Source organism: Meleagris gallopavo, chromosome 17 (genome assembly GCF_000146605.3).
Source record: "Meleagris gallopavo isolate NT-WF06-2002-E0010 breed Aviagen turkey brand Nicholas breeding stock chromosome 17, Turkey_5.1, whole genome shotgun sequence".
Taxonomy (NCBI): Eukaryota; Metazoa; Chordata; class Aves; order Galliformes; family Phasianidae; genus Meleagris; species Meleagris gallopavo.
Window position 1 is genome coordinate 12870821 of NC_015027.2, and position 24946 is coordinate 12895766.

General features: G+C 50.2%; 2 protein-coding genes across 2 annotated transcripts in view; both read left to right on the top strand.

Moving 5' to 3' along the window:
- The first annotated feature begins 382 nt into the window (after positions 1–382).
- Positions 383–23522, top strand: KSR2 (kinase suppressor of ras 2). Its single transcript, XM_031555918.1, has 15 exons — positions 383–389; positions 764–880; positions 1043–1141; positions 1948–2066; positions 4150–4318; positions 5620–5661; positions 5955–6021; positions 6268–6316; positions 6915–7282; positions 13916–14012; positions 16553–16686; positions 19545–19676; positions 21204–21333; positions 21597–21730; positions 22154–23522. The coding sequence occupies exons 1-15, from the start codon at positions 383–385 to the stop codon at positions 22158–22160; spliced, it is 1671 nt and encodes a 556-aa protein (XP_031411778.1). The 3' UTR covers positions 22161–23522.
- An 853-nt stretch (positions 23523–24375) lies between these two features.
- The window catches only part of LOC104909287 (kinase suppressor of Ras 2-like), a 12020-nt gene continuing 11449 nt past the window's right edge, over positions 24376–24946 (top strand). Inside the window, exon 1 of the mRNA XM_019620944.1 lies at positions 24376–24422. Within this exon, the coding sequence (XP_019476489.1) occupies positions 24376–24422 (47 nt within the window). The remainder of the gene's footprint in view (positions 24423–24946) is intronic.

A 24946-nucleotide genomic window follows, 5' to 3' on the forward strand; every position in this document is an offset into this window, starting at 1 on the left:
TTTTTTAAAGTGGTGACTCTTTTGCTTATTTTTCCCTTGAGCGCTGAATGCCACCTGCATGCATCGCCTCATTTCTTTGGGAAACTTTCACCCTTTCCTTCTGTATAAGGGCTGGAGAATGGTCAGGATGTGCCCTGCTCCTGCTTCCCGCATTTGCTTAGAAAAGAGCAAACACATCCCATGCTTTTAGAAAGGATTTCTATTTGCTGACTTTTGTGTAGCACCCAGCCCAGTGCTACTTTCCCCTACCCGTAACAGAGTGGCGACTCAAACAAATAGAGCAAAAAAAAAAAAAAAAAGAAAAAAAAAAAGCCCTCAAGCCTCAAATACCAAATTAATCTCTGCCTTTCCCTTAAGGAATGGCTTTGCAATAAAAGCCAACATGCGAGGTTCCTGAATTTTCATTACCCAGCTCATTGACTTGTAGCTGCTGCCGTTTTTCCTCCTTTGCGGATGGTTTTTGAATCCTGTTATCTTTTTTCCCCCTTTTCCCCTGGCTCTCTCCATCCAGCGGACTCTTTCCATCCCTAATTGGGAACAAACAGGAACGTTTTGAGGCGTGGGAGCTGCCGTTGCTCTATGCGCAGCCCCAGGGTGCAGCCCTCCTGGGCTCTAACTCTACAAAATGTTCACCACAATGCCTACAAATACCCACATTATTTCAGTTCAACATTAGAAATATCACTTTGGGACCATGCGGAGCTGGTCACCCATGGGACCGTTGTGTCCCCGAGGTCCCCAGGCATGCAGTGATGCCCTGGAGGCCGCATCCATCCCCATCCCTTATGGCTCTCTCTCTGTCTCCGCTGTAGGCTCAAGTGCCACAACAAATGCACCAAAGAGGCCCCTCCGTGCCATCTGCTGATCATCCACCGCGGAGGTAAGGGCCTTTCTTCTGCTTCTGCCTCCCGGGATGCTCTCGCCAGGTAAAACTTTCAGAAGCCCCCGGGCGACTTCGGGAGCCCGACCCTCCATCTCGAGGCTCCCGAAACCGCTTTGGGCGCTCTGTGAAAATTTTACCGACCGTCTTTTCCGCTTGTAGGGAGACGAGCCGTGCGGGGCGAGGCAGATTTGCATTGCAAACCGCTTCCACCCACCCTCCCCCTGCCACCTTTTCTTTTCAGATTCCCCACCGCACGGGGTAAGTGCCAACAGGTTTCAGCCTTTTGCTTTGGAGAGCTCAGGGCGTGGGACCGGACCTGCTGCGGCGCTCGGTGCATGGGGGTCCCGGCTGTGCCCCTCAGGTGCTCTCATGATGCTTTCAGAGCTGCCTGTCCCGAGAGCTCATTGGAAATACAGAGAAATTTGGAGATGCTTGGAAATTCAGAAATTTGGAAATACAGAGAAATTCAGAAATTCAGAAATTTGGGCATGTTGGCAAGCCCAAAAGGAGACATTCAGCTGGAGAACCCTTCCCACCTCTTTTCTTCCAGATTTTGGCCAGGTGCTCTGATGGTGGAGGATGAAGGGCTGAGACCGCTCTAGGGGAAATATTTGCAGTGCCAGTTCCAACTTCTGCATTTAATTTTGAGCTAATGAGCATGTTACACACCGCCCAAAGGACGCTCAGTATTTTAGTATTGGGGAAATGCATTGTGCTGGTGGCACCCTGCAAGGCAGTTTGGCGTGGAGGTGGGCGTATCCCCAAAATTGGGCTGAGCACTGGAGCTGCCCACCTTCGGGGTAGTCCCTGCAGCCAACGTTCAACATGAATGCAATAACCCTCTCCCAAAGCTTCTGAAAGGTCCCTGCTGCGAGCGGGAGGCTCTGAGCCGGCTCTCTGCCCACTGCGAGGAGGAGGATGGATGGTAGCATTGGGTGGGAAATGGCTCACACTGGGCTCTGGTGGCAGCTGCTCTTTTCCAAACGCCTCTTTACATCGTTGGGTCTCTCTCTTTTTTTCCCCATCCTTCTCCATCCCCATTCCCTGTTCCCTTCTCCTTGCAGCACGGTTGGTGCGGACCGAGTCGGTGCCCTGTGACATCAACAACCCCCTGCGCAAGCCCCCGCGTTATTCAGACCTGCATGTCAGCCAGACACTCCCCAAAACCAACAAGCTCAACAAGGTAAGTGCGTGCTGACCCATCTCTGACCCCCAGTAGCTGCTGAGGTTCTGTTCCCCTATCGACCCCTCCTGTGCTCTCCAAGAGGGGATCAGGCTCCACATCCCCAAAATCTGAGTGTTTTTGTTGGGGTTTTGGCCACCACTTCTCTGGGTCCATTCATCACCCACCCAGGGCATCTAAGCCATAGAATCATAGAATGGCTTGGGTTGGAGGGGACCTCAAAGATCATTAAAGGAGTTCAAACCCCATGTGGGAGAGGGGCGTTGAAAGGCATTTTTAAAGGAAGGAATGAACGAAAGGCAAAAAAAAAAACCCATGCCTTATGCTTGGAGCAGGAGGGGTCCTTTGGGTTTTCCCATTGCTGTAGCATCTGCTGGAGCTCTGCAAGTCTTCAGGCACATCACATCACCTCTATGGGATACTCTGTGTGTTTTATGTCTACCAGCCTTATTTATTTTAAATGGCTCGAAAATCACATGGGATCAGAGCTATTGCCTAAGTCTCATGTCCCTGACCCAGCCAAGCCAGCCCTGGCAATGCACCTGGTTCCCTTTCTCTACACTACATTAATCGTAATAAACCAGTGTGGGTTTATATTAGATGAGATTTAAAGCCTGTTGCTGTCTTTACACCCTGAGCTGTTAGGAGATCCTCGGTGTAATTATCTGCCTTGCTGTTATTGTGGCTCTGGTGTGGTGCAAATAGCTTAGGGGGCAGCTGGGGAGGCTGAAAGCTGCTGCAGGAGCCAACAGGAGCACAGAGGCATTTCTCTTTTTAGTGCAGGTCCTTCCAGTGATTTGTTTCATGTAGGTATTATGCTCTTTTATTTTATTAGAGGGCACTGGGGAAGTGATTCAGCACTGGGCTGGGGCAAGGAGGGCAATCAGCACTGCGTTCCTTCTGCCACTGCGTCAGCTCTTTCCTCAGCTTAGCTCTAACCCAGAGTGTAATAATGCACTCTATATTTTATGCTCTGAAAACCACAGATGAGACTCGTTCACTCATCGAGCTATATAGATATATGTCTTAATATACATGTGCATATGCAAATTCAATGAACTGTGCTCAGCTTAGAGGATGATGCAGCGGGGCATTACTAAGGAGGATCGATAGCAACGCCTGCATCAGTGGCAGCTGTAAATGATTCCTATGCTTCTGCTGAGGCTGTGACCCCAACATTCCCATTCCCGGTAGGGCTTACATGCTTCATGCCTCAGGACCCCTCCTTTCTTTGATGTTTCCAAAAGTATTTCTCTAGAGATATCCCATTTTCTGCACGTAGCATAGGAATCACATTGTTTTTAGCATTTGGTGTTTGTTTAAACCAAGCCAAGGTTGCTGTCTGCGCGTGTCAGGATGGCCCATACAGAGTATGGGTGGGATTCCTGAGAAGCCTCATCAGCTGGGACAAAATACCTACCAGGGAGGCTGGCAGGTCTTCCCATGGGTGTATGCTTCTGGAGATGGAAAATCAGAGCTTGCAGAGTGTCTCCAAATTAAGTAGCATGGGAAACTGTCTGTTTTCTTCTCAGATGCTCAGATCCTTCAAGTCCTCCTTGCTGTTTTGCCCCAGGTTGCCCCATCTCCATGTGCCCATCACAGCTGTCTCAGCCTTGAGCAGGATCAGTTAATGGAGGGCAAGGTCATCTTGCACGAGGTGCTTTGGGATACCCAGGTGCTGCCTGGATAGCCTTGCCTGATTCTTTAAACCTGCCAGGAATCAGCCTGTGCTCCAGTTAGGACAGTGGATTTGGGCTTACAGAGGTCAGCAGAAGCTGCCAGGATCATTACACCCATAAGGACCAAACTGCAGGAATGTTTGTCCCCAGCTTTATGGATTTGGAGTGCTCTCATCTCTGGGTGCACAGCACAGAGGGGCTGGCAAGGAAGGAGTAACCTTGGTGCAAATTCTGAGTACACATACAGGGAAAAAAGACAGGCTGGGGCTCCAGTTGTCCTCTAGACCTTCTCAGACTAGCAGTGGGGTGAACCATGTCACTACTACTTGTTCCTCGGTGTCTCCTGTGTGGCAGCACCTTGTGGTGCCATCATCAGCACTGCCCTCATCCTCTTCTCTCCCCAGGACCACATCCCAGTGCCCTACCAGCCGGATTCCAGCAGCAATCCCTCCTCCACCACCTCCTCCACACCATCCTCACCAGCCCCGCCGCTGCCACCCAGCGCCACGCCGCCGTCCCCGCTGCACCCATCCCCGCAGTGCCCACGCCAGCAGAAGCAGTTCAACCTGCCAGGTACCAGATGTGTCCACCCTCTGCAGATATCGCACAGAACTGGGGACAATGAGAGCCTAGGCTCTGACTCAAGGTGCTCAGACACCCATGACTAAAACAGAGCTGGTGAAACTCATTGGTTCCATGTCACCTCCACGTGGCCTCTCTTGGGCGGGATGGGGGCCAGGAGGTTGGGTTCCTCCTGCATTTCCCCATCCAACCTGACCTTGAGCACCATCAGGGATGGGGATTTATTTTATGCTGTTTGAAATGGAAATCACAGAAGGAAAGCCCATAGTTGGCACCTGGGGGACCTGGGCTTGTGCTGGGTTGGCAGGAATGGAGCTCCAACCCATTGCACGTGTGAGCAGCAGCTGGCAGGACACAAAGCAGGACTTACCATGCTTTCGTCTTCCTGTGTGGGAAGATCAGAGTGACCTCGGTGAGATGGTCATCTTGAGAATTAGAATTTGAACTGGGAAATCACAACATGGTGACTTTTTCCCCTAGAATTACCTTTGGGTCTCCTTTGATCTTGGATCAGGGTTGCTCAGGTCCCTTTGGAGCTGATGATGCTCTGAGGTCTCAAAGTTCAAAAGGAGAAGCTGAGAGTTTGTATTTGGGGTCTTGAAGGTCAAGATAAGACCAAGGCACCAAGAAGGTGCTAACCTCTGGTAGACTCAGCAGCCTTGTATATCTTTGTTCTTTGTGCTCATACAGATGAGCGTCCAAATGCACCAGGAGGGATGCAGCCCTGTGCTGAAAGGATGTTTCCCTCATGCTTGACAAAAACCTACATTTAGAAATGCAGGATCAGGCAAAAACAGGTGCAACAACTGCAAATTCACTGCTTGGTATCTGTGGGATGAGTCGCAATGTTCACGCCCCATGGGTTTTTGCTTGCAATTGAGCATTCAAATCCCATGGGCAGCATCATCTCTCCCCAAATGTTAATTACTGGTGTGAAGGAGTTGCTGATGCTGGCACAGAGCAGGGAACTTTTAGCTTGATGAGCTGCTAACCTGGCTGTTGTGGTGTCGTCTCCCAGAGCTGCCTGTGGGCTTGGCATTTGTACAGGCACAGAGCACAGAAGAGCTTACAATACAATGTATAAGGAGGAAATGCAAGAGGGAAAATACCTCTGCACACATTTAATATATTTATGGAGCTGGGGAGGGAGCGTGTGCAGGATGGATTGCGTTACCTCTGTTCCCACAGCAAAGTGGGCAGGAGCTGTGCTCGGGGTCAGATCTCATGGTAGAGGATTGGGCACAGACCCATGGTGTCAGGGTCAGTGCTTAAGCCCACTCTCTCTTTTGCAGCCTCCCATTACTACAAGTACAAGCAGCAGTTCATTTTCCCAGGTATGTCCCCTCAAAAGTCTCTCCTATGGTGCAGAATACTGAGATATCCCCTTGGAGATGGGCAAGATCCACCCAGTTCACCTTCATCCTTACTGGGGGTGGGTGCATGGCTGGATTTTGCATGAAGATGGGGTTCTACCAAAACCCAATACCTTGCTGCTGAACCATGCATTCTGAAGGTTCTGCAGGATAGGGATGCTAATTCATAACCAGACTGAATAGCACAAGGGCTTGTCCCAAGGTTTTGAAGCTTTGCTCCCTATCCTACTCTCACTGCACTCTCTCCTCCCTAGATGTGGTACCTGAGACGCCAACCCGAGCCCCACAGGTGGTCTTGCACCCCGTCACATCCAACCCCATGTGAGTGATGTCCTTTTGGAAATGCCATTTGGGAAGGGTTTGAAAGAGAGGGGTTTAATGGCTGGGATCTTTGTCCAGGCTGGACGCCTGATGTGGTCTGAAGGATCTTAACTTGTTTTTGGGGAAGTTGTTTTAGGGATAGGGATGCCTTAAAGATCAGCAAGCACTTCTCATATCCCTTGGGAAGATGATGTACCTAATGTCAGTTTTCATGCTGTGGTTGTTGTGTCTTGGTTTTTTTGACAGCCTGGAAGGAAATCCATTACTTCAAATTGAAGTGGAGCCCACATCAGAGGTGAGACGCTGTGTGGGTGAGATGCTGTGTGTTTTGCATAAGGAGTGGAAGGAAAAGTTCAAAATCTGCAGCTGTTTAAGACAGGGAACGGGGGCTTGGCATTTTGATGCCTTCATCATCTGTACACCTTCAGATACAACTCACAGAACTGTTTGGGCTTAGCCTTGAGTTCTGTTGGCACCTGCATTATATGTATTTCAAGGCGTGTTTCATGGGAACCAAATGATAGCCTAATTATCAGCCAGGCCTGTCCTGCCCAGTCACAAAGGAACATGGATCAGTGATGGGTCTCAGTAGGTCAGCTTGGTGGTTGGATTTAGTCTTCTCCAACCTGGATGATTCCGGGATTTTGTGCTGCACCTGTGTCCCACCCCATGCAGTGGATCCCCTGTGGGCTTTGTGTCTGCCCTCAAGTTAGTATTTGAAGAGATATTATGAGACACATTGAAAGTTTGATGTGGGGGCGGGCATGGGTTTGAGGATGTTCCTTGGCGGCATTTTCCCATTTTATGGCACGTTGCACAAAGCAGCCCCACTGAATGCCCAGGTGGCAGATGGGTGCTGCTCCCCACGTGTCCACCTTACTGTCCCCACACAGAATGAGGAAGGCACCGAGGAGGCTCAAGAGTCAGAGGATGACTTTGAGGAGATGAACCTCTCACTCCTCTCCACCCGCAACTTCCCCCGCAAAGCCAGCCAGACCAGCATCTTCCTGCAGGAGTGGGACATCCCCTTTGAGCAGCTGGAGATTGGTGAGCTCATTGGCAAGGGCCGCTTTGGGCAGGTCTTCCATGGCCGCTGGCACGGAGAAGTGGCCATCCGTCTCATTGACATCGAGCGGGACAACGAGGACCAGCTGAAGGCTTTCAAGAGGGAGGTGATGGCGTACCGGCAGACGCGGCACGAGAACGTGGTGCTCTTCATGGGAGCCTGCATGAGCCCTCCTCACCTTGCCATCATCACCAGGTGAGACCCAGCATCGTGATCTTGTCAGGTTTTCATCCCAAAATGTTTTCTCACGTGATCAGCTTCTCATCAAGGTGCTGAGAGGTGAAGCTGGCCAGTCTCCCAGATGGTTGTGTCAATCCCCATTCCTAAAGGGCCAAATTCCAGCTGGTTATGCCAGCCTCTGTCCCTAAAGGGGTATCCTCCACTTGGCCATGCCAGCCTCCAGCCCTACACGGATCTCCTCTCTCTCGGGAAGTGATGGACCTCCCGTGATGCATCTCTTGTAGAAGTGGAGCCTGGTGGTTTGTTTTCATCAGAAGGAGCTCAGTGTGGTGCTGGCTGTGGGATGGGAGAGCCCCTATTTCCATGGGGCTCTTATATGGTTCCTGGGTCTGTGTGTGAATGGGAGATGGGGTTTGGGGCGTGCAAAACACCAATCAGCAGGTTTTGTGAATAACTTGGTGTTGAGAGAATGGATGGTTTGGGCATCTGAAGGATTAAAAGAGTGCAACTGTGGTGCCAAATCATCCAAGGAAAGGCAGAAGGGCAGCAGAACTGGAGAAAACTGAGCACATTCAAGGGCTCCAAGGAGCTGGAGCTCATTCGTGGGGACTCCTCGATCCCAAGACCTTGCGAGATGAGTTATGGTCTACTGGAGCATTTCCTTTCTTTCCCAAAGTATTTGCCCCCACAGTACACCAATAATTGTGTGTGGGGCTCAAGGTGAGCTTGGGATGGGGCCAGGGGAGGGAGATGCTGCCTTCGGCACAGTCACAGAGGCACTGCTGGAGAAATACTTTGAATTACCCCTCGTCTCCTGCTCACCGAGGCCTAACATGACAGCATTTAAAATAAATTTCTCTCTGAATATTCAGCTATTTCCCTCACCTCCAGCCTACGTGTGCTGCTGCAGGGCTTGCTGTGGTGCTGCTCAGAGAAGTTTTCCCAAGGTGAAGTTGAATTTCCAGAAAGTCTGTGTTGCTGTATCAAAGCAGCAAGCCCTTTGCTGGGCTTTTCAGTCCTATTCAATCCCAGAAATGGAGCGTTAGATATCTATGTATATTTTAGCTCTGGAGTGTTTTCTATCCTAATACCTCTTTATATAAAACCACTCAGGTGCCGTTTTTGACAGTTTGACAAAATAAATGTGTGCACCACAGTGGCTTGATGCATTAATATTAGAGCTGAAAAGCACACCGCTCAGCTTTCTTTTCTTCCCCACCTGCACTCCTTTGTAAGGTCTAAGTACAGCGTTGTATGATTGCCTGGAATACAGCTTGGGCTTGCGGCATCTCTGAGTATTGCATGCTCACAGTCCTAATGATCTCTGCTTCATGAACGTCTCCTTATCCAGTGTTGTTTGCTGGAATAGCAGGTATAACAGATAACGCAGCCTCGGAGGCTCTTCTGTCTTGGTAAAGGGCAGAGATGATGGCTGGGCACTGCAGTGAGAGGACAATGTGACATCAGCTGGACAAGGAGAGGTCCAGGATACCAGGAGCAGTTCAGGGTGATGACAGTGGCCTGGGATGCTGGGAGCAGTGGGGAAACTGCAGCATTAACCATTGCTTCATCCCTGAGATGTATCCTTGACTGTCAGGTAGAGAGAGAGATTTGGCTGCTGGTGGGAATTCAGTGGTTGTTTGCACGGTGGTGGCTCCGCCGGAGCTGCTAATGGATTTTCTCTTGGGTAATGAGCAGTGGGGACAGTTAACATTCATCTTAATTATTCCTGAGCACGAGCGATGGGAGCGTAGTGCTGTAAGATGAGCATGGAGCTGCGGGAAGCAACCCCACAGCCCTTCACTGGCTGCAAAGTAGGGAGTGAGAACCCACATTTCAGTGCTTGTAGACCCTTTCTGAATGCAGGGGTGGGGCTGAGCAATTTGGTATATGGGATTTCTTGGGAGACCAAGGAGATGGCTGAAGAACATTATGAATTAACCTGATAAGAGCTACGTAAGGAGGATTAATTTGTCGAAGGTGCCTTTCAACAGAGGAACTCTGAATTCTTCTGCTGCAGATGCAGCATCTCCAGCATATCCCGTAGCCAGTCCCTGTGGTGCTGAGGATGACCAGTGAGAGCATCTGGAAGTGGGGAGAGCATACGGATGTCCTGAACCATGCTTGGTCTGGGACCAAATAGAAAAGGAATGAAAGGGTTCGTGATCACAATGGTTGAATGGGCTGCGGGGACAAAGGGGCAGCAACGCAGTACCTGGAAGCTCTGCACTTCCCAATAATTCTGCACTAAGGGAATAAGGGGAGATCTTCGCCTCCTGACATTTACATCCCGGCTCAGTTGCACAGGATTTGAGACTTGCAGACCTTAAAGCTCAGGGAGCTGGGGATAAATATTTAACGGGATGCAAAGGATGGGGTTCTCTCTCTTGGGTGCAAGGTTTTGCATCCTCTGAACCTCCCCACGCTTGAGTCCCCCAACACCAGCTTTGGCAAACAGCCTCCTTCCCTTTTCTGTTGTTTTTCTCCTCTGGCTTCTGCCACCTTTTGCTTTCCATAGCATTTAGAGTAATGAAGCTCGTAGATCATATAATAAATAGGTATTGACTTCTTGCCACTGGATGGTTCAGAATGGATTGACCCGTGGGAATACACTTCTTCTCAATCAATAAGAGGCCATCAGGCTGGATAAATCTTGATAACGACTGACAAAGGGAAAGTCAATATGTGTATTAATATATACATTAAGTGAGCATATATCTTCTGCCCGCAGACAGTGATGCTCAATGGCAGTGCTAGGAGAGACCGAAATACCCAGAGAGGGGAGGGACTGGGGGTGAGATAGGCACCGGTGTGGTGTCTGTGGTGCTTTGTGCTGGAATGAGAGATGCAGCATTCAGGGGCCACTTGTTTGCAGCAGATGAGCCACTGGGGACAGGGGCTGCTTTGCATTCCCCTGCCTTGGAGCTGCTTTGCAAGCAGCTGTAGCAGAGCTCGTCTCCTCTGCCACTATCTCCTTGAAATAAAAATGCATGGAGTTTGCTTTTTCTAAATAACTGGCTGCTTCCCAAGGCGTGATGGACTTGGAGGCACTTTGCAGGGAGGCTGCTCTCCCTCCTCCTCCCCCAGCCTTACTCTGTAATGCTAAGGAGGAAAATACAGCTGTGTCTGTTGCTCCCATCCCAGGACAGTAGGGAGGATGCAGTCAGGGGACGAGCACAACAGTGCACCTTCATAGCTCCCTGCTAACTTTGCTCTGCACAAAGTGTAGGTGCTGGGGCAGTTTGGCTGTGGGGCTGAAGCCTTGCTGCTGGTGGCTGGCTACTTGCTGCCAGAGCTCTGGGAGGTGTTAGGTTGGAAACAAGTGTTTCCTGGCTGATAAAGCCAAGGAGAACCTGGCTGTGCAGTCCTAGTATGCTTCACATAGGAGCTGGATTTTTTCCTGGGGATTTTCCCCCTCAAGTGATGCTCCGGGAGGGTCTGGGTTTGGGAGGATGCTGCTCGGCAGGAGGGCTCTTGCAATGCCTGGGATTGATGCTTTGTTTTGACTGAAAGGAGTGTTTGTGTGCCTCCAGTCCCCAGGAGGAAGGAGAGCCCACAGAGTTTGGCAAAACAATGGGTGTGGAGAGGAAAGGCGGCTCCCAGAGGGCATAGCAGTTGGGCAGGAAATGAAGTGAATGTAGTCCTGGGGCAGGAAGGTGTCTGTGCTTGGTTTTAGGGCATTGGGTGGCTAAGGAATGAGCTGCGGTGTGTTCCGGTGACACTGGGATTTCTCAGTCTTCTATTGCTTCTAGCTCTTGTTATTAATTCTCACTCTCTTTTCTTGTCTCTCCCTTGGGCATAGGATGCTGGCCATCACCATGGCATCTCAGCTGCTTCCCATAAATCAATTGAGCAGCGAGCAATGAGCTTCTTGGGGTCTGGCATTTATCACTTTGGGGTGTTCAAAGCGATCCCATTTAATGGGCCCCCGTGACATTTGTGCGGATGGTTGGGCAGAGTGAAGGAAAGCACAAAAATCCTACTAAAGTAATGGCATCACGACCTGAGCGCAGCCACTGAGGTGCCATCGACACTGAATTTATTCCAGCATGAGTGAGCAGGAGCTGGGCTGAGGTCTTAGACCCTATCGAGCTGATGACCATCAAAATTGCAAGGAGGATGAGGCTACTTCCACATCAAATGAGAAAAATACCGAGAGGCAGTGCTTCTACTCTCCCTAGCTCATCCTTCCTGAATCATTCCTCTGCAAGTCGCTTTGACTTTGCTCCCATTGCTGATGTCTCCAGCCCACACTGGTGAAATGCAGCATGTTTATAAAGCAATTTGGGATTTGGTTTGCTTGGCTGAACACTTCAAAAACTCATTTTGAATAGTGAGCACCTGCAGTGGGATGGGGCCAGGCTGTCCTGGGGCTGAGGCGCCTGCAAGGGGACATTTAAGGTTGATATGGGGATCAAGAGACCATGGGTTGGAGTCATCGAGCATCTCACCCTGGCTCTGGTTGGGTTCGGTCTCATGTCACCAGCCTGCTTTGCTGATGGATGCAAATAAAGAGGTTCAGGTGGAAGAGATGAATGCTTGCTTAGGGATGTACTCTTCAGATGTGGATGAGCTGGGATCCAGATGAAAGCACAGCTCAGGTGCCATTGTCCCCAGTGTCACGCTGTGGTGTCACACGCCATCCAAAGCGCTGTCGGCCCACAGCCTTTCAGCAGTGACTTCTCCAAGCAGAAAGGCAAGGCAAGGAATGAGAAGGGCCCGAATTACTGAGAGCTGCCATGAAAAGGTTCTGCAGGTGTTGGTTCAATAGGCTCAGGTGCTGCATAATAGGTGCAAACAGGGCTTTGTGGCTGCACTGGCATCGCTCGCAATTAAGTCAGAGTTATTCATCAGGGGAATGTAAGGAGTGAGTCATGGGGTTGTATCCCTGGGGCTGGAGGAGTGGTGGTGGCATGTCCTTACTCTACATGCCGCGTCCTACTGTGCCGTATCCCACTGGCAACTGCTGTCCTTGCACCAAGCTTGTGGCGTATGTGGCCAATGACTTGTTCAAAGAATTCCCCCTACCTGTAAATGAAAGAGATGGGAATCTTGTTGGAAAGGGGCTGTGGGTTATCACTGTCATTTAGAGATGCAGAAATGGGAGGGTTTTTTCCTCTTAATCAGCCCTTTTCCAGGGAAAACAGCTGATCTTAACTCACTCCAGGGCTGAAATCACAGCCCGTCCCAGCACTAAGCTCTTTGTTTAATTTGTAACGTTGATTCATGACTAATCCAACCCATAAGCAACTTTTGGTAACTGTTTGCTCCGGAGGGAAATCAGTGTTTGCTTGGGATCATGGAGAACTGGGCTGTGTGTGTGTGGGGGGCAGGGAGCCTATTGCATTCTGCAGCCCAAGCCCTACAGGTCCATTTTTCAAACCAGCGCAAAAAAAAAGACCAAAACAACAAAACTCTCCATGGAAAGAGAATTCACATCCATTACTGTTTTGCACCCTTTAATTCCAGCTGCAGAAAGCCAAGGGCAGAGATTTCCTTTATAACTTATTTCCAAGCAGTATTGAGAGCACTTCAGAAAAGCTCTTATTTGTCTATAATGGCAGCCAAACCATTCCAGCAGATAAAGTGGCTGATTTGGGTGGAAGGAGGCAGAGTGGCCACAGGAGGGGCTGGTGCTTCTGCCTTCCAACACAACAGCAATGAGATGCTTTGAGAGATGCTGTCGCCTTGCCCAAAGTTCTGACATTTTGGATTGCTCCCACTCCTGCTTAGCTGCCTCACCTGGAAGTGGTGCCTGTGAGCCACTCTTGGCTTTGGGGCAGGAGGGGCTGTGGGAGCTGTGATCCTATTTGGAAGGAGCAAGCAAGGATCAATCCCAACCACAACCCATTCGAACCTCAAAAGCACTGCGGGAGCACAGCTTTACTCCCCATTCTGGAGGTGAGCCCCAAATTTGGTAAAAATCTGTGGGCATCCAGACATTTCCTTGTGGTTTGCATCCCAGGGGCTGGCGGTGGGCAGGAGGATAGGAATGAGAACCTGTGTCTTCATATTCGATAACAAGATCAATTAACAGCTGTGCTCACAGCCTATCTAACGAGAGGCGCGCCTGCCTGGTGCTTTTTTTCCTGGGCACAGGTATCCAGTCCCATCTTTCTAAAGTTGCCTATAATGAGCGTGGGTGGATGTAGAGGAGCTAAAAAAGCCCTTTTTTTTGGTGGGCGGGAGTCAAGGCAGCATCCACCCACGTCTTCCATTATGATATTCAAATGTCAATATATTTTTAATTGGTTTATATGCACCCCCCTCTCCCCCTACAGCTGCCTTTGGTAATTAAGGCTCTGTAAATAGATTTTACTGTAATTGGTATCAGAAGGAAAATTGGAGGACATTGTACAGTGCATTGGGGTTTTTTTTGTGTTTTGTTTTTTTTTTCCTTACTCCCTGTCTTTCCTCTTTTGACTCATGTTACATCTGTGAGCATTGTATCCCACAGGCGAAGAGGTGGGAGGAGATGTGGGCACAAAATAAAGCTCTCAGGGAGAGGTCCAGCTGGTGGCTGGGACCTGGGGATGGGGGCCTCTGACCTCTGGCAGCAATTTGTGTAACCCCTACCACTGGTGCTGATATTAGGGGATTTTTGCTCAGCAGGAGTTTGTCAGCTTCTCCCTTTTCCTGTCCTTCCAGCTTGTGTAAAGGACGGACTCTCTACTCGGTGGTGAGAGACGCCAAAATCGTCCTGGATGTCAACAAGACGAGGCAGATAGCACAGGAGATTGTGAAGGTATGCTGTGGTCAGGTGGGACACTGCTGTCTGCCATGGGCACCCAGTGGAGCTGCACAGGGTGCTGGGACCAGCAGCATCTCTGGCTTTGAGCTCCTTGACCTACCTCAAGTGAACGCTGCAGATGGGACCTTCTATCTCCAGCCTGTAACAGGGAAGAGGCCATGAAATCCTGGAATCCCAAAACATCCCATGTTGGAAGGAACCCACAAGGATTGTGTCCAACTCCTGGCTCCACACAGAGCTCATAATCCAAACCCAATGTCTGAGAGTGTTGTGCAAGGCGGCGTTCAGCATCCCCACAGACAGCAGTGAGGTCCTATGGACATCACGGCTCAGCATACATCAGCAACAAGGAGAGCTCTATGAGAATTTAACACAAAATGATACCTAAAGCACCAGACATGTGTCCCATCCCAGCAGATCAAGGCTGGGCAACGCCTCCAGCAAATTCCAGGGGCTGAGTCCAAGGGCAGCTAGGGGTGGACCATGCACCTTCATGGTGTACCTGGCCACGGTGTGCCACAGGAGCTCTGTGTCTGCCCCAGGGGTACCCCAAGCTGGGTGGTGTCACCTTCTTGCAAGCTCCAGCCTTAAGTTGGTGTGTCCAATGTCTGTTTCCCTATTTCTATTCTTCTCTTTCTGATCTGTATTTTCCGTTTCAAAAAGATGACTTTTTCCTGCTGAGCAAATGTCACAGGCATCACACATATTCTTGCCTCCCAGATGCTCGCAGCGGGTGCTAATGGCTCAGGTCAACCCTTTCCCAGTACCAGTCATGTCTCCTTGTGCTGATCAGGGTCTGCAGGAGCAGCTAGGAGGTTGCTGCATTAGAAATGTGTTGGAGTCCCAAAGCTCTCATTGGTTCCTGCAACCCACAACAGACAGCAGATGTGGAGCTGCCCTCAGTGCATGCGGGGTGCAGTGAAGCTGCTATTAGAAGTTAATTGGCTGGGGAGCATCACCCAGAGGAGGTGCCACTTGAACCATGTGAGGAGTTTCAGCCCCACTACCCTGCACTTGTATGGCTTTATCCTTGCTTCCCTGCATGAGTCAGGAGATTCTTGAAGTTTATGGGATTACCGGGTGCAAAGGCTCTTGTTCCACCGTGATCCTCGGAGCTGAAAGTTGATTTGTTTTAGGAGCAAAGCCGGCAGAGGGAGCTGGATTTTCGTTTACATTGGAGCAAAGGAAGGTGACACTGAGCCAGGCTTGTTGGCTCAGCTCATCCTCAGGCCTGGAATTTGTGGATATGTGGGATCTGTGGCATCCCCTGTGGAGGCTGTGGCTCATCTGAAGGACTGGTTGCTGCTCTAGGAGTGCCTTCAGCAAGGGCTGCTCTGTGCTTCTATCCTGCAGCCTGCACTCCAGCCTCCCTGCGCCCCATGTTGCAGAGCAGAGTCATTGCAGGAGGCTTGATGGCATGTCTGGAGGGTGGTCATGCCTCAATCTGAACATCAGCATCCACAGCCCTTTTGGCAAGCATCCTCTTCTATCATACTGCTCGAACCCCTGCATCCCAACTCTGCAGTCCAACCTGTTCCCAAATCTCTTGCAGTCCTGGAGGGCTCCTCTTAGGGTTCAGGGACAACCCCAATGTTCCAGCTGTGCACACAGATTTTAGTGTGCTGTGGGCTTTGGGATGAGCTGCCTTCACAAGCTACTTGGGAGGTGATCAACAACCCCAAATCACCAGACAATATTTGCAGTAACCATACATCTACTGCACGAAGAACACAACGTGAGAAGGCAATGGTGGTATTTTGCAGCAGATTTCAAAACTTAGCATTGCTTCATGTGCTGGGGCTTGGAGACCCCTAATTAATTTGGCTCTGGCACCTGGGGCATCTGTGTCTGTATGAAGTGCTCAATGCTGGGATGATGGAAACCCATTTCAACCTTCCCATGTTGATGATGGGCAACAGATAATTTCTCTCAAGCAACAGCTTGCTGGCCCATCGAGCATTTACCCTCTGGTCCCCCCTTCTAGAAGAAGTTTCCTTACTCTGCTTCTGAGGATGAAAACTGAGACAGCACCATGGGCCTTGCTGCAGCCCGATGAATATCCCCGTGAGCAGTAGGTCTGCCCACAGGCAGCTCCATCAAACGATGCTCTACGAGCCTGGTGCAGGCGAGTTTGGGTTTCCCACCCATGGCCTTATTTTTGCATCATTAGCAATCATTTTAATTAACTGCCAAGTCTTTTTTCCTAGGGGAAGACATTAAGGCAGGGCTCCTGCCGGGCTCTGCTTTCCAGCTCACTGTGCTGGGACACATGTGGAAAGCCCCGATGGCTTCAGCAGGGAATGTAGTAGTGAGATGGAGAGCTCTGACTTGTTCCCCTTTTGCTCTCAACCTTGATAGAGAAGGCAAAACCATTATCACTGATTTTTCAGCAGAGGATTTCAGGGAAGTGAGCAGCTTTGCTGTTTCTCAGCATAATCAATCAGCAATCATTGCCGAGGTTACCCCTTTTCTGCTGTTATCCTGTTTCTGTGTGCTTCTTTGTCAGCTTTGTTTTTTTCTCTCCTCCACCCTAGGGCATGGGGTACCTGCATGCCAAAGGGATCCTCCACAAAGATCTCAAGTCCAAAAATGTTTTCTATGACAACGGGAAGGTTGTGATCACGGACTTCGGCCTCTTCAGCATCTCAGGAGTTCTCCAGGCAGGCAGGTAGGATGTGGTGCAATGGAAACCCATGCTTCATCCCTGGTCCTAGAGCCGAGGGCATGGGAAAGGAACCCCAAAAGCTCTTTTCCTCATTGCCTGGCTTTGTAGCCTTGGTGGGCATGAGGACAAAGGGGCTTGGAGTGTCCTTTGGCTTTGCTTCAGCCATCCCCCAGCAATATCCCAAAAATCCACCAGCATCTGCTCCATCCTGAGCTCCCTGGCTGCTGAGCAGTGCTGCATGCTGACCTTTGGGTTGCTGTGGACATCTGGCCACGGTGCCTGTGCTTAACTGAGCGCAGCGAGCAGAGAGCCAAGCTCGGGACATTTACAGCCTTGCAACATTTTGGTGTCTCTTTGGGTTTGAAATAAGGCACATTTGGTAAATGTTCCTTACTAAATGTCTTTTTGGGAGTGTTTTGGGAGGGTGGTAAGCTGTAGGCTTAGCAGCATAGAGAGTTTCAACAGCCGTTCAGGGGAGAAAAGCAAAGCTAGAATGAGGGGGGAATGAAAGAGGAGAAAAAGAATTAAGGTTTTATCTTTTACTTTGAGCAACACCAAAAAAAATGCTGCTGTCTTTGCAATTCCCACTTGCCCCTCTTGTTTTTCATTTGTCCTCGCCAACAGCACGTGGTGGGCTTTTGTGGATGGTGGACTTTGGTCCTGCCCTTACGGTTTCCTCCATTGGAGGCTTTTGCACTGGATTGGGCAAAAATGGCCAAATTTTGCTAAGGACAAAGCTTTTGGGAATGCTGAGTAGAAGAAAGCAGCTGGTGTTTTGAATGGGCCTGAATGCATTACTGGATGGGGATGTTCCATGCATGGCCTTTCCCTATTTCCACAATGCAGCTCCATAGATGAAACGTGAGATGAGGCAGCAGGGAGATGAGTACCCAATTAAATGGGATGATGCTCAAGGTCAGGATGCCACTTGGGTGGTGAAGCCAAGGAGATTGCTCAGTAGAGGATAGATGACACATGGAGCTGTCTAGACATACAAGGCTCGCTAGAAACAATGGGCATTCTGCTAGAAAAATGAGGACAGTGCAGAAATTCCTGTCCAAGGAGCTTTTTGGGGTGGCTTCCCTTGACTGTAGGACCCACGTGCATCTCCTGTTGGAATTTGCACCTATCGTTCACCATGGATTTTGAAGCAGAAAGTGCCTGCAAATCTGATCTCCTTGTTCAGGTTAAGTTGTCATGGGTGGTTATGGTGTCTTACGGTTGTGTAGAGATGGAAGCAAATGTTGGCAGGCCAGACTGAGGATGGTGATGTTACTTCATGCACAGATGTGAATGAGAACTACTACTTGGCCAGTTCTCACTAGAGTTTAAAAATGCCATCACTTAAAAACCCTCCTCATCCTCCTAGCACAAGATTGCCTTGAATGCACTTAGGTGCACTGATACAAACACTCATTTTTTCAGCAGAAAAAATGAGGTGGCTATCATGCCTACCGCACACTCTGCAGAGAACTCGTTACCTGGCATCTTATCTTGGTGAAATTGTATTTATTTTTCCTGCACTTAAGCACTGTGGGACTCAGTAAGTCTGCTCCAGATATTTATTTTTCCTGTACTTAAACGTTGCAGGACTTGGTAGGGCTGCTCCAGATGTTTATTTTTCCCATATTTAAACGTTGCAGGCTTGATAGGGTTGCTCCATATATTTATTTTTCATGTATTTAAATATTGCAGGGCTTGATAGGGCTGCTCTGTAATTAGAGGTGGTTTAGAGTGGCCTGAAGAGCTCTTCTGCTCTCACTGCTGCTCTCTTGTTCTGTGATGTGCCTGGGTTGGTTATGAAGTTGTGAAATTGCCATGATTTAGCCAAATTTGGGATTGCTCTGGAGCTCAGCCTTCTCTGCTGGTAGAACTGTTGCTGGGGCATTGACTGAGTCCAGGGCTCCATCAGTGTGTGCTGTCACCAGGATACAAATGGGAAAGCTTCACGCAAGAGAGCGGGTACAGGGGAGCTCTGTTACCTGGTGAAGCATTGGTTTGGTCAAGCAGCTCTGGAAGGAGCAGGAGAGAGCAAGTTGTGCCATCAGTGCATCCAAGTGCCTGTGGGAGGAAGGGAGGAGGAAGGCACCAGCGTCATCCTCAGCTGTTGCCAAGTGATCCCAATGTGTTTGTACTCACTGGGGGGACCTTGAAAAGATAAGGAAATGATGGGCTGGAAGGGATCAAACATCTGGAAACACTGATTGCTGGGCTGTGGTTGGGTGAGTTGTGTTGGAATACACCCCTGGAGGTCCCTGGTTTCTGCTCAGATCTAAGCAGGACCAGCTCAGATGTTAAAGCTGGTGGGATTCATCCAAGGAAATGTTTGTACCTGCTCTTCTGAAGAATTTTGGTTCAAAGTACAAGAGGTAATGGTCTCAAGTTTTGCCATGGGAGGTTTATGTTGGATATTAGGAAACATTTTTTCTTGGAAAGAGTGCTGATGCAGTGGCACAGCTGCTCAGGGAGGTGATGGTGTCACCAACCCTCGAAGTGTTCCAGAACTGTGGGGATGTGGCACTGGGGAATGTGGTCAGTGGGCATGGTGGGGTGGGCAGGAACTGGACTTGGGGATCTTAGAGGTCTTTCCCAACCTGAATGATCCCATGATTCTGTGATTGTATGGGGGGTGACAGTGAGTGCCAGAACAGACCAAGGCACCAGCCCAAGCTGTGCCCTTCCACCAGAGACAGATATGAAGACATCGTGCCTGCTGACATTTGTCACAGTGGGGCTAAAGCCCAGACTTGCAAGGATCCTAAGGGGAAAACCAGGCTTAAATGGGGAGCAGGGTCTGGGAGACAATAGTGGTTCTCCCTGCCCTCCCCAGCACTCATGTTCCTGGCTTCATATTCTTACAGGAGGGAGAACAAACTGCGGATCCAGAATGGCTGGCTGTGCCACCTGGCCCCTGAGATCATCCGCCAGCTCTCGCCTGACACTGAGGAGGACAAGTTGCCCTTCTCCAAGCATTCGGATGTCTTTGCTCTGGGGTGAGTCCCTGCTGTGTGATGGGTGTCTGGTGGGGCAGTGTTGGTTGTGACCTGCTGCCATCACTGAGGCATGAGCCTGCTTCAAAAGAATTTGAGTGAAAAGCCCCCAGACCCAGCCTCCAGACCCCCCTGTGTCACAGACAGACAAGGGTGAATCTGGGAAATTGTCTCTTCTTAGCACGGGTACTGATGGGAAAGCAGCTGGAAGTGGAACGAGGATGGGATAGGATGAGAGCATGGTAGTGTGAAGCAATTGGATGGAGGCATGGTGGGATGGAGATGCAGCGGGAGGAGGATGTCATAGGATGGGGATGCAGTGGGATGGGGACATGGTGAGATGATGCAATGGGATGAGGAGTTTGTAGAATGGAAATGCAGTGGAATACGATTGTGGTGAGATGATGGGATGAGTGTAATGAGGATACAGTGGGATGGACATGTGGTGGAATGATGCAGTGGATAGGGATGCAGCAGGGTGATGCAGTGGGATGAAGATGCTATGGGATGCAGATACTGGCCCACAAATTCCCAGAGCCCTCCAATCCTCCCTGCTGGGTGCCTGCAGATGGTCTGAGCAGCCGTGGCTGTCACTGGGGGCTGAACATGCAGGGGAGGAGATGCCAAAAGACTGAGCAGGGGAGAATTGATGAGTCTCCTTCAGCGGGAACGCTCAGCCGACCGACTCATCGCTCCTGCTATTTATCTAGTAGAAAGCATCCTTTGTGTCAGGAGTCCCATCACACCCTGATAAAACCTTTCTCAAGGCGAGTGTAGGGCTGTGGTTTTTATCCAGTGGATTAATCTTATCACGCACACCTTAAAGACTGCAGGCTGCAGTGATTAGTTTACGTGAAGCTGTTATCCGAGGCGATATTTCCATCAAAACTGCAGTAATTAAAGCTGAAAGAGTTTGGATCTTCCCTCCTCCAAGGCAGAATGTCAGCTCAGGAAAAAAAAAAAAAAAAAAAGTAATTAGGGGATCTGATCAAGCTAAGACTGTTACTCAGATTTATTTTTTTTTTTTCTGCAGTGGGTCTGCCTGTTCCCCACTGAACATCTTGGTGTGTGCCTGCAGCAGCAGCCAAAGCATGCAGTCTCCTTACTGCTGTCGTGCACACAGTTATGTCTCATCAGGGTAGATATTATAAACGTGGAACAAAACAATGGCTGTGGACACGGCTGCCCACCCACAGGAGATGGTGCCTCAGATGGATGCTGCCTCTGAGCGAGGGGAAGTAGCTCAGGATCTCATGCAGTGACGAAAGGGATATTCCCCCAGTTCAGGGAATGTGAATGGGATGTTCCTCTGTGTCGGGATTTTTGGCCTCAGTTTTCCCATCTGGGAAATGGGAGCAGTGGTATCTTTGTACTGAGCACTGAGTGACATTGGTGGCCTATTTGGGGGTGAAGCAAAGATGCTGAGCACTCTCTGTTGGTTGTGATGGGGTCTGGGTAAGGGCATGTTAGGTGACATTTGGGTGTCCCCCCCTTGGAATGACCCTGGTCCTGATACTGCTCTCTCCCCAGCACCATCTGGTATGAGCTGCATGCACGAGAATGGCCATTCAAGACACAACCGGCAGAGGCGATAATATGGCAGGTTGGGCGAGGGATGAAGCCCAACCTCAGCCAGATCGGGATGGGCAAGGAGATCTCGGTGGGTGCCATGGGGCAAACAGACCCATTGTGGGGGGTGGAATAGGGGATGTGTGTTGGGCAAAGGGTTCTGCTGGTGGGGCTTGGTCTTGATGCTGAACACGTCCCTTTCATGGGGTATGGGATGGAGATAGAGCTCCCTAGTGGGGCCATGTGGGGTGCGGAAAGGGTTCCCCATAGGGGATGTGGGGTGAGCGTATGGTGTGTGGGCAATGGTTATGGGACCACCTCCATGTGCTCACCTCTCGCTGTGCATGGCTGCAGGACATCCTGCTCTTCTGCTGGGCCTACGAGCAGGAGGAGCGGCCCACCTTCACCAAGCTCATGGACATGCTGGAGAAACTGCCAAAGCGCAACCGTCGCCTTTCCCACCCTGGGCACTTCTGGAAGTCAGCAGAGTAAGTCCCTGATACCCTACCTATGCTCCAAGGTAGGAACTCAAGTGACTCTGTACCACCTCCGTGTCCCCACGTGCTCAGTGCTCCTGGGAACATTGTGCAGCCAGCGGTCAGATGTCCCCTATATCACCCGGAACTTGAGCCATCAATGATCAGGATGGGAGCTAATCGCCAATTTGTGTTCTGAGCAGGCACTGGGGGTGGCTCTGCAAGGAAATCTGAACTCCAAAGTAGTGGAATGTGTAACTGCTGGGGGTCTGGGCATTGTCATGGTCAGATCCAAAGCAGTCCTACACGAAGGGCACGGGCACAGGAGACAAAAGCCCTCTGGGGTCCTGCTGATGCATGGGGCTCTTTTGCAGGACCTCAGTGCTGCTGGACACAGCGCCTCACATTGACTCTGCCATCTCATCTCCTTTCCAGGCTGTGACCAGAGGAGCTGAGGGATGGTGCCTTCCTCCCCTGCGTTTCTCCTCTTCCTCTCTGCTCTCCTTCATGTGCCAAGGAAGGAAGAGCAGTGGGCACTGTGGGATGGACTGGGATGGGATAGAACCACCACAGCCTTTCCCTGCACTGAAGAGGAACTGATGGGCAGAGATGCATGGGGACACCGTGGTGGCAGGCAGACAGCAGGGGCCGTGCTCACATGGGGCTGCAGGGCTGCCGGTCCCAAGATGTGCAAGGGCAGGTGGCTTCTGTTCAACCCCAGGGTTTCTCTGATCCCAATCAGTATGGTCAGTGCTCACAGCGCTCTTTTGGGGTTTGTTTTTTTCATTCTAGGGGATTTTATTTAATTTCCTAGTGTTTTTATTTTAAAAGTAGAAAACTAAGGAGGGAGTGCTGCTGATCTGTGGGTTTGTGTCGCTGCTATTAGCTGCTCCCCACAGGGAAATGCACCCTCAGTGCCCTCTCCTAGGCCCCTCACCACGGCAATGGTGACCTTTCACAAGTGGCTCTGTGCTCCTGGCTGTGACCAGGTCCTCCCCAGGCTGTTCCTCTGCAGGGCCCAGCTCCACTAGCTCATCTCTGTGCCTGCCACGGAGCTCATCTGCCACCCCTTCCATCTTGCCTTTCTCTTTCTCTCCCACTGGTTATAGCTGTGGTGCTCATGTCTGTCAGATGTTGTGGGCTGTGTTGGGTTTTAGGACTGGTGGATGGAGCAAGGGGAGCAGTCTCTGGTTGTGCAGAGCCAGGGCCCCCCTCCCAGCCCCATAGCCATCCCCATGCATCCACAGCCAGAGCCGATGTGCTGTGCTTTGGTGCTGCCATCTGAGCACTTCATACTGGTGTTTCCCTTTCCCTGAGCTCATTCTACATGAGCTATCATCACGGCAGTGGAGAGAAAATTGTGTTTTCAGGATCTTATTGAGCATAATTGCTCATTGGGAGCCATCCTGAATAATTCAGCCATGCTGTAAGTTGGCTTGAACTCAGAGATGTTGCAAAGCGATCGGCCTTGTATGTCTCAAACTGTTGGTGTCTGAACCACTTTATCCAAAATGAACGAAGGTTAAAGCCCTCTGTTCAGCGCTGGGCAGATCATTATATGAGCAGAGATCCTGAAGGTCCTTTCTAAGAATGTCCTGGGAAGAGGTTTCTTTGTACATGGCTCAGGGTGATGCTTTTCAGGTCGTTTCTGTGCCACATGGTTGCCTCCTGGCTGTTTGCACAAAGGATGGAATTTCTCATCCCCTGCCCTCCCCAACAAACCCCAGTGCCCTGTCCTACCCCAACCTAAACAATTCTCTCTCCATTCTCTGTGTGTGTGCCATAAACGTTGCACTAAACCTCAGAGCCTCTCTGACTTCTCACCAATGCCTTCATCCAGGGGTCTGTGGGTGCTGGGGATGGGGCTGTTCCAGTGCCCTGTCCCCTTCTATCCTGTCCAGAACCATGCCCATGTTGACTGACAGATGCAGGAGCAATGCACAGCTCTTGGTTTTGTTTTCCAAGGAGGTGTGAGCCCTCTAGGTGTGAATTGGAATGATGGAGGCGATGCTCAACAATGGGGTGACAAAGCCTGATAGATGCTGTGCAGGTTTGCAATGGGATACATCAATCTTAAAAGCCTTGCTGTGGGTGTGCTTTGTGCCCCAAGCCTTCTGCTGACCGCTCCTCATGGGGTCCCTCCAGCTGTTTGTAGATGTCCATCAGATGAGTGCTGTTGACTGGGGCTTCCCATTGCCCCGGTCCTTGTAGAAGTACCACGCGTCTCCCCGTTGCCCCTTGGCCAGCCAAACGGAGCTGGGTAAAGCTATGGCCAACAATTGTGCCCAGCCCAACCACCCCACTGCTCTTTCTGCCCCTTTTTCCTCCCAGGAACATTTCCATCCAAGGGAGCCATTACAAAACAGCACCAACAGAAAGAGCTGCCCTGTATTTATCCATCCACAAGCCCAGACAAGCACTCCCTTCCTTCCATTCAGCACAGTAGCGGCTGTTGGTGCAGCCATGCTATTTGCATCATGCCTTCTTATTTTTGAAAGTCTTAATTATAAAAAAAATGTATATTTATATTTTCTCATTCTTTGGGTTTATTTATTTTTTTTTTTAAGTCCAGCTTTGTGCCTGGATCTGTGTTGCTTTTTTTATTTTAAATATCTCAGCCCTTCCACATGGAGAGAAGGTGGGAGCCGCTCTGCACTATGCCTGCCAATGGGCGCCCACCCAGTGAGATACATGGGGTTTGGAGGTGGGTTTGGGAGGCGTGGGGGTGGGCTTGGGGGCACTCTGAGAGCAGCTCCACATAGAGGAAACCATCCCATGGTGCATCCTTGGCCCCTGCATGGCCCCAAACTCTGCGTGCGCTGTTGGGTTGCTCAACCAGGCTGTGCTTGGCCACCACTGGTTGGTACCCATCGCTTGCATCATTCCTAGGTTTATTTATTTTAACTTATTTAAGTTATTTTAACTTATTTTTGTTTTGCAAATGGTGATTTTTCTGGGAAGCTTTGCCAGCCTTCTTGATTTCCGTTCCCTTTAAAGCGCGCTGTTACATTTTCCTGTACATAAGGTATATATAAATATATATACATATCTCCATATGTATGTATATAGATATATACATATCTAAAGAGCTCGAAATCCTGTACAGTTTCAAACTGAACTCGGTGGCTGCTTTGTTTTCTCCGTGTTAGTTCTGACCGTTGCAGAATGAGCTGGTTTTCATCTCCCTTCTCCTCCTTCTGTTTCCTTTTTATAAATATATACATAAAT